General features: G+C 43.9%; 1 protein-coding gene across 1 annotated transcript; it reads left to right on the top strand.

Annotated features, from left to right (window-relative positions):
* The first annotated feature begins 1,340 nt into the window (after window positions 1–1,340).
* On the top strand, window positions 1,341–9,267 carry S100b (S100 calcium binding protein B). The gene is made up of 3 exons (XM_005375939.1): window positions 1,341–1,416; window positions 4,217–4,355; window positions 7,236–9,267. The coding sequence occupies exons 2-3, from the start codon at window positions 4,218–4,220 to the stop codon at window positions 7,374–7,376; spliced, it is 279 nt and encodes a 92-aa protein (XP_005375996.1). The 5' UTR covers window positions 1,341–1,416; window position 4,217; the 3' UTR covers window positions 7,377–9,267.
* The last annotated feature ends 408 nt before the right edge of the window (window positions 9,268–9,675 follow it).

Here is a 9,675-nt window from a genome sequence, read left to right as displayed (position 1 = left end):
TGAACCATTGTTAAATGGTGGAGCTGAGATTCAGACTCAGCAGTCGGATGAACTCATGGGTACTTCAGGCTGTGCCCCTGAGCACCACAACACATGAGAGCCCCTCTCATGCAGCAGCAATCCTCCCCAGCCTGGGAGTCTGTGCATACTCCCAAGCCTCCCAAGATCCTGACACAGGTGGGTGCAGCACCACCCAGGCTACCCAGGAAGCAGCGGAAGCTGTGCTCCGAGGGCAGCCTGCTTGGTTCCCACAGCAAAGCATCTTAGCCCTCAGGGAGCAGGCTGAAGTATGCATGTGTACACCAAAGGGGACCCAGGGCTCAGGTCCCACACCCAACACCCTTGTCCTGTTGCTCCTTCCTCAGACCCATGCAAGTTCTGTGTATCACGGAGCAAGTATGTGTCCAACTCTTCACTAAACCCAGTGAAGCAGGGGGGTAATTAGGTGCCGCAGTGTGCTCATGTAGACGTGGGGGACACAGTGAGGTCCAGGCTGAGGCAATCTCATGGCCCTGTGCTGTTCCCACGGCACAGGCATAGAGACTCAGTCCAGGCACCGCTGAAGACAGGCAGGAGACATCTTGGCTTGGCTCTCCTGTGGCTGGCTAGCCAAGGGCCCTGGAGAGGAGTACACACAAGGCATTTGGATGTGACACTTTCAAAGCATGTTCAGGTTGGACAGCCTGTGAACTTCACCCAGGATGACAGGAGAAGCCAGGAGGTGCAGCTGGCATATGTCTTCAATCAGGTTAAACAAAGGGATTTCCATAAAAGCACCAAGAAACAAATTTAATGCCCATTTTTGTCCATGCAGACACTGGGCTGAGCATCTTTGGGAGAAGCCACGTGTGGCCCAAGACCAACCACTTGCAATCCTAACATCCATTAGGTGCCACACCAATCCGGAAGCTGGCAGCTGGGTGAAGAGCTCAATGGGATCTATGCTGAAACCAGGCACAGGCCACCCAATCTCCCACATTCAGTCTGCACTTGCAAGCTTCTGGTTCTTGGCTGTACATTTGCTGTTAGAATCAATTAACCCAGTCTCTCCCCACCCCCAACCTTGGCTTTAGAGGAACATCAGTATTTATGTAATAAGTTTAAAAAAAAAAGGCATAAAAGCTGACTCCCCACTTCCTGCCCCTTTCTCTTTCTTGCCATGTGCAATCTGGCTGCCCAGCAAGTCCCCAGGGACACTGGTCAATGCAGCCCTGTGTGTAGATCTGGCTGCATTGCCACCTCCCCACCTCCTTGCCCTCCATCCCCATTGGCTGCCTCAGGCCGCAGTAGGACTGTGCCAGGGCCCCCACTCAACCTCCCTGGGAGGAAGGAATAAAAGGCTGCCTTTGCCCATGCCCCTGCCACTCAGGACGCTGCAGCCAGAGACGCCGCCACTGAAGAGGCAATCAGGAGGAGGTGAGGGAGAACCCCTGGCTGAGGACACTAAGGAAAAAATGCTTTGGAGGTGGGGTGGAGGGTACTCAGGGACTTTGGCTGGGAATTGGGTGGCAGCTTAAAAAGCCCCTTCAGAACAACTGGTGACATTGCAAGACTACTATTGGTATTATGTATTTTTGGCCTAACTTTACTGTTGATGTTACTGCTGCTTTGTTGACACTTGACTACATCAGAATCAGACAGCTACAGATGCATTTACTGTTTTTATTTCCATAAATCAGAGAACCCCAGGTCTAGTGGCTCAGATATGACTGCTGACATTTTCCCACAAACACTGCTGCTTCTCTACAAAGGGTAAAGATTTGCTTCTCTCCAGGGCTGAGGGCTACTGTGGAGCCTAATGCCAGGTTAACCCCAACATTTACCTTCCTCCTTTCCCATGGCTCTGGGTAACTGTGTCCCAGTTTTCCAGTTTCCTTTTTGAATGCCAGGGTCCTCACACCCCCAGAAATTACATGACAGTTGAAAAGGTCTTTACAAATAATTACAAGTTATGAACTGAGTGGAAGAAATTGGGATTTATGCTAGGTTTTACTTTTCCTAAGTCATAAACTTCTCAGGCAGAAAAGCCCCATCTATAGAAGGCCCCTTACATGATAGGGAAGGTATCACTCCAAGATATTTAAGTCAAAACATTCTTGTTTTGAATATAAAAAGATTTAAAGGAACAGTCATAGAATGAAATGAGAAGAAAACATGAGTATTAACTTCCATTTACCTTAAAAGATAACCTATAAACCACCAACTGTTTTTTTAATCAAAGGAAAGAATTTTACAGGAAAACATTTTTAATTAATCTGTAGTGTGGTTATAAAGAAACTACATTTTATGGACTGTTCTAGCATATAGAATGTATGTTTCATACCTTTTTAAAAAAATTTTTGTGCCCTTTCTGCTTTAACATACTTTTAGTCATAATTCATAGAAAAATAATTTACCTTCCCATCTCCCAACATCACAGACTTTAAGAAGCATGAGAATAATGCAAACATTTTTTGAGATTTTTGATTTGTTTCTTTAAAAAACCAATAGTTGAAAACTTAAGTGCAAATAATAAGAGTATGACATGTTAAAGGGTTTAGTCCATCTGAACTGTTCTATGTGTTCACAACATATTAGATTTTTTTAGGGACTTAGGAGCAAAACACAAATACACTGATCATTAATAGGAAGACTAACAAAGTTCAAGCCACAATAAAAATCCTCAATTCTGTTTCCTTTGGGAGAACAGAAATAAAATGATAAGCATTTTATTACAAATTAAGATGTGATAAATTCACATGGGAATAATTTTTCAACAATATTTACTTTTTAAATTAAAAAATATGACTTGGGGCTGGGGATTTAGCTCAGCGGCAAAGCGCCTGCCTGGCAAGCGCAAGGTGGTGAGTTCGGTTCCCGGTACCGGAGAAAAACCAAAAAAAAAAAAAAAAAGACAACACAAAAGTTCTTATTTAATAATTAGAACTCAAGGCCTAAAGGTGGCAAGCTTCTCTGCCTGAGCAGCTTGCTTTTGTGAGACAAGCCACCAGCACCCTTGGTCAGGTGTGCCACCATCCCAGGATGGAGCAGATACCCTGCAGCACAGCATCAGGTGTACACTGTGAGGGACACAGGAAGTTTTTCTGTACTGTCCCCACCTTGGAAGATCACCACCACTCCTGTCTTAAGCAGGTATCATCAGGACTGTTCTGCTGTATGCTTCCCCTGTGTTGGGACACTAGCTTCATTGTGTAGCCTCTAAAATAGTTTTTTATTTCTCGTAGATCAAACACCTCTCATTTGTTTTTTTTTTAATTGTGGCAATTCTTATTTTTCCAGATGAATTTTACAGCTGCTTTTGTCATATTCCTCAACCATCAAAAATTATACTTATTTAAAATGACTCAAATTGATACATTAACTCAAAGAAAGATAAGTCCCTGCATCTTATGTTAATTAAATCTTTTGGAAAATCTGCATTTTTCTTTCTAAACTTTGATAATGTTATTGTACTATAAACAGGACACTTCCTTTTTTTTTTTTTTCCTTCTGGTACCAGGAATCGAATTCACAACCTTATGCTGGCCAGGCAGGGGCTTTGCCACTGAGCTAAATCACCAGCCCCAACAGTACACTTTCTACTGTATTTTTTTAATTAATTTTTTTGAGATGCTCTCACTAGATAGTTCAGGCTGGCTTTCAATGTATTACGTACCCCAGGCTAGCCTCAAATTTGCAGCAACCCTCCTGCCTTAGTCTCCCAAGTGCTAGAACTACTGGTGTACACCACCACACCTGGCCTTTCTAGCTTTTTATTAATAGAGTAGAAGGGTGCTATTGATTTTTCCATGCTGATTTGTTTCTACTCACCTTCCTGTTCCAAGTCCAGTCACCTGCCCTCAACCACTTGTCTTGGAGCCCTGCCAGGGCAGAGGGCAGCCTATGGGGGGGCGGGGAGTAGGAATCTGCCCCTAAATTCCCCAGCTGCTCTGTCTTGGTATTGTTGCCAAAGCTTCCCATAGAATCAACCAGCAGAGGGAGCTTATCTCCCAGGCCACAGGGGTACAGAGGGGAAGAGAGGGCCTAAGATGCACAGTGAAGACTTGTGATAAAAGTGCAGACTCCCAGAATGCCCTGTCCAGCCAGGCTTCAAGAAACTAGCCCAGGCCAATCCACCCCTCACTGAGCTGAGGTCTGTGCATGTAACACATGAGCACATCATATACACACATGGCAGAGAGCATGATGAGACATTTCTTCCTCTGTGGACCCCTAGGATGTCTGAGCTGGAGAAGGCTATGGTTGCCCTTATTGACATTTTCCATCAATATTCTGGAAGGGAAGGTGACAAGCACAAGCTGAAGAAATCTGAACTGAAGGAGCTCATCAACAATGAGCTCTCCCACTTCCTAGAGGTGAGTCTTGCTTTCTAAAATAGAATTTGCTAGTTTTCCTCCCCACTCACAAAAGCACCTTATACTTCTGAGCTTCTCTGCAGTTGACCGGTTCTGTTTTGGGATTCCTGGTTTGCTTCTGGAAACTTATTTGAGCAACAATTCCCTCAGTGTGGGGGCTGCTTCAAGGGTCCCTGTGTTTCCATGATCCTATCATCTGTCCCTGAAATATCAAAGGATTTACAAGTGACAGTGACAGCAGAATAGAATAGAAAAACACTGTCTTACCATGGGCCAAAGTGAAAACATAAGAAAGCTCTTAAGAATAAGAGGTGTTTAGTATTTACCATGGAGATGAAGATGCAGATATTCATTCCATACACGTTGACTGAGCCTCAGGAACTCAGCACTGAGAGATGCAGGCCCAGCAGATGGCCTGTGCTCTCAGAGTCCATCCTGACCCATCAGGGATGAATGACCACTTGACAGAGCACACTGTGGAAGTCTTCCTTTGGAAGTCCTGGGTCCTTGCAGGGGACTCCGTGGAGCACAAGATGTTGACAAAAGGTTGCCCCTATTCAGAGAACTGCACGAGGGCTCCTGGTGAGCCCCATCCTTCTCCACAGGTTCCTTTCGGCCCATGCTGGAGGCACTTCTTTTTTTTTTTTTTTTTTTTTTGGTTTTTCTCCGGTACCGGGAACCAAACTCACGACCTCGCGCTTGCCAGGCAGGCGCTTTTGCCGCTGAGCTAAATCCCCAGCCCCTGGAGGCACTTCTTGATACCTGCATCAAGGACCCACTTCCCCACTGGCCCTGGGCCAGCCACCCACTGTCCATCAGCATCATGCCCTATGGAAATAACCTGTAATCTACCTGCAACCTGATAACCCCTAAGTGGCTGGAACACAGGCTGGCTGTAAGCACACCCTGAGGTGGATATGCAATGGGCTTCCTTCTAGGTCACTAGAGTGATCAATCACCCACAGAAGAAATGGCCAGACAATGAGTCAGTACACTGGTGACTATGTTCCAACTCTGAGGATGACATTAAGGCTGGTGATGGGACACCACCCTCCTGAACTGTCTCCTGCCGGACGACAGGGCCTGGGCTTCAGCAACAAGGCAAGACATGCTGTCTGGAGGACTGGGTGTGATTCTCCTGTCCCATCCACCCAAAGGCATTCCACCTCGGAGGCAACAGGCATGCAGGCTTGCTGGGGGCATCCGATTCTGATTCTGGATTGTTTTTCTCAGGTATTCAAGTCCACAGGGTGACAGCTGTCATCCTATGACCAGTCATCCAGTCCCTCCAATTCTGCCTTTGACTTCATAAAAAAGTTCTAGTTTCTTAACCTATACAAAAGACTGACAAGGATGAAGTGAGTGTGTAGTACTTAATATAGAGTAAAACCTCAACAGATAGTAGCTACAAAAGAGTGTTTACTGTTATTAATGACTGCTTTTAAAACAAGAAAAAGCTTAGCATGTAACAACCATGATTTATAGTAATTCCCAGAGAGCATATTAAAGTATCCAAAACATTTGTTGGCCTGGTTTTATCAAGGTAACTTAGTTTATAAGCAAAGCTATTGTGACAGTTTTCCATCCCTATAACAAATACCTGAAAAAAATCAAACCAAAGGATGAAAGGTTTACTTTGACTCACAGCTTCAGAGGTTTTGCTCCATGCATGGACAGCTTTCTTGCTTGGGGCCTGTGGTGAAATAGAACATCCTGGAGGGCACATGGTGGCAAAAAGCAGTTTAGGTCCTGGTGGCCAGGAAGCGGAGAGGATGGCCACGTTACCCAGGACTAGCTTCTTCCCACTGGGCCACCTCTTAAGGCTCCACCGCCTCTCCACAGAGCCACTGGCTGGGGACCACGCCTTCAGCACGTGGGCTTCCCGACCGACCCAAACTGTAGTGCCTACAGTTGGAACCGGAAGGCATGCACTGCGCCCATCCATCTTTTGGGAGATGGTTCCAGATCCCGCCCTAGCTCCATGGGAATCTCTGTCTTTTACACTGAACCTTTTATATTCTGAGCAGCCATGGTACTTGACTTTTTCAAGTTTTATAGTCCTGGGGTTTTGTTATTCTACACAATCTGCATTTATATACTTCTTCAGGGTTCAGTGACCACATTCTTTTCCCCATCTTTGTAGACCTACTCTTTGTTTAATACTTAACCTCATCGTGCATTTGGCTTTGCTTTCAAGAAAGGAGAACCTTCAGGGGGGCTGGGGATTTAGCTCAGTGGCAAAAGCGCCTGCCTGGCAAGCGCAAGGTCGTGAGTTCGGTTCCCGGTACCGGAGAAAAACCAAAAAAAAAAAAAAAAAAAAAAAAAAAGAAAGGAGAACCTTCAGGAAAACACTTCCTCACACCTAGAAAACAACACAAATAGTAAAAAGAACACAAGGAGTTAACCTTAGGACATGTTCCCAAGATACTTCAGCAAAACATTATAATCTGCCAGAAGGCTTTACAACAGGGACTCTGTTACACACACACACACACACACACACACACCAGTGCTAAAAGTTCATTTCTTCTTTCCAGTCATTAGTTCAGGCTGACAGAGACTTATTTTTTTCCAGAGCTTTCACGTATAACACCCTGCAATTTTTCACATCTTGGTTGTTCCATCTGTTTTTTAAGTAATCAAAGTCCCACTGAACCCAAAGAAGGAGGTGGAGAGACACAGACCTTGCAGAGATTTCTACGTCGCCAACAAACTCCTAAGTTACAGGAGAAATCTGCCATTTCTACTTCCTCATCTGAGAAGTTATTTCTGGGGTTATTTCTGATGCAAACTGCCAGTCATCCAACTTTCACTCTTTCCATATCCCTGTATTCCCATTAAGAAACATGGTGGGCAACTTCACTTATCTATCTTTCTTAGGAAATCAAAGAGCAGGAGGTTGTGGACAAAGTCATGGAAACACTGGATGAAGATGGAGATGGAGAGTGTGACTTCCAGGAATTTATGGCTTTTGTTGCCATGGTGACCACTGCCTGCCACGAGTTCTTCGAACATGAGTGAGACAGAGAAAGCAGCCCAGCTGTTCCTGTAACAGAGACAACAGCCATGCAGGGAATCAGAGAACAAGAGCTGGCAGACCAGTAGGAGCTAAGCTCTCCAGCTATGTGTAGCTAATTAGGAAGCTTGACTTGCTTTGTGAATGAAAATTGAAAGCTTCTTTCCAAGGGCTGCTTAAATCGCTGTGTCATTATTTCTGCTGTTAGGCATTTGTGTGAGCTGACTGGTTTCAGGACTTCTGGCAATAGTCACTTAGGAAAGTAAATTTTTATCATAAAGCATGTGTTATACAAACCGGCATGACCTTGTAGAATCCTAGCCCAGAAAAAAAAAAGGACTACCTAAAGTAGTCCTACAGAATGGCTTCCAATACATCTGGAAATACAAAGCCTTGTCCACCATCAGTGGAAAAGAGCTCCCTTCCTTACATTTGTTCAGCATTCATCTAAATAAAGCCTAAAGATGGCCTGACCACATTGTCACTCCCATCCAAAAGAGCATGGTCACATTTAAGTCCTTTTTCCTATAGTGAGCTATGATTACTGAGTAAATACTTAATGCTAAACATTCTAAAATTAAATGCTAACCATTTACAGAAAAATGTCTCACAAACCGGTAAGTTTAAATCAATAAATACTGACACTTAACAGAACTGAGAATGAAAATTCTGCATTCAGTAAAATTCTAGATGACACTCCACTGGCCCTGCAGAACATGTGTGTAGGAGAAGGATGGCTAGACTCAGGACCAGGGTTTAGAGTCTACCCTCCAGCTCACTGTGCAGCTAGTAATGTCAACTCCCTGGCAATTTCTGTTGTCTATCAAATGAATGACTCCAAAGTCAAAGTTCATGGGGCTTGTTTTTCCACCACAGGGCCTCTTGGATGAGTCTCTGTGTTAACTGAGGCCATTCTTGACCTGCTGTGCTAAAAGAACATCCGGTAGCCACTTGGTCAAGTTGAGATGTGCAAGGTTGAACTTGATGCTTTTGTATCTGCATATTCAAATAAGTTCAAATAATTAAAGTTACTAATAAATAAAAATCAAGTTGCAACTATTAAAAGTCACTCCAGAAAAAAATCAAACCTAATCTTATTGACACCTTTTCCTATTTTATTTTTTTAACCAACTGATTTTTTGCTCACACTTGTATTATATAAAATATTACTGCAGCAATACCCTGTAGTCTTTAAATATGAAATAAAAACAAAATACTTGCTTGGTCAGGACCAGCAACAAAGGTCCCAGAAGTGGGACTGCCAGGCTTCACCTTGTTCTCAGATGTTACCCAAGGCCGGGCAACAGGCTGCTTGGGGGACAGGGGACTCCAGGGAAGCTGGCAGGAGTACAGCCAGGTCCCCTTCCCGACGGCCTGGCCTCTCCCCTAAAACTAGTTGCCCAGGGGCTCTAAGGAATTTCTGGTGTTTAGGTCTCATGCCCAGCCCTGGGCCACCTACCAGGGAGAGGAGCTGTGACTGGTCTAACACAGACGTGTTTTCGTTATTGATTTCTAACTTTGTACTACTTGACCCTAGAAGAGATGCTGTGTAATATATTTTTTAATCCATTGAGTCTAGTTTGGGGCCTAACTTATAGTGTTTTGGAAAATACTGCAGGTGCCCTGAAGAGTATGTATGTGACGTTGGAGTACTCTGTGTCTGTTAGATATAGCTGATTTACTGGGTTGTGTAAACCCTCTGTTTCCTTACTTACATTGTCTACTTCTTCTACCCATTATGAGATTAGGGTATTGACGTTTCCAATTATTATAGAATGATCTGTTTTCCCCTTTAATTCTGTCAGTTTTCATTTCATGTACTTTGATCATAATTGTTATATATCCTTGTTGTATTGAACTTTTTATTAATATATTGTCCTTCTTTGTGTCTTGTAACCTTTTTAAATTTAAGCTCAATTTTGTCTGATTTGAGTATAGTTGTCCCTGCTCACTTTTGATTAATATTTTCATGTACTATCCATTCTGTTTTGTTTTGTTTTGTTTTGTCTTTTCTGAGACAGGGTCTCGCTATGCAGTTCAGGCTGGCCTTGAGCTCACTTTGTAGCCCAGGCTGGTCTCGAACTCGCAGTGATCCTCCTGCCTCAGCCTCCCGAGTGCTGGGATTACAGGTGTGCCAGTACGCCTAGCTTTCTATTCCTTTTCAGACTATTTGTGTTTTGGACCTAAAATGAATCCCTTATAGATAGCATATAGGTGAACAGATTTTTTTAAGTCCATTTTGACAAATTCTGTCTTCTGTTTGGACAGGTTAATACATTTACATATAATTATTGACAAGGAGCA

This window comes from Chinchilla lanigera, unplaced genomic scaffold (assembly GCF_000276665.1).
Source record: "Chinchilla lanigera isolate Chin_1 unplaced genomic scaffold, ChiLan1.0 scaffold00006, whole genome shotgun sequence".
Classification (NCBI taxonomy): domain Eukaryota; kingdom Metazoa; phylum Chordata; class Mammalia; order Rodentia; family Chinchillidae; genus Chinchilla; species Chinchilla lanigera.
The sequence above is the reverse complement of the archived record's forward strand: the minus strand, read 5'-3'. Positions and strand labels throughout refer to the sequence as shown.

Coding starts and splice junctions, on each gene's coding strand:
- S100b (XM_005375939.1), top strand. CDS start 4,218: ATGTCTGAGCTGGAGAAGGCTATGGTTGCCCTTATTGACATTTTCCAT. Junction 4,356..7,235: donor AGCTCTCCCACTTCCTAGAG/GTGAGTCTTGCT, acceptor TATCTTTCTTAG/GAAATCAAAGAGCAGGAGGT.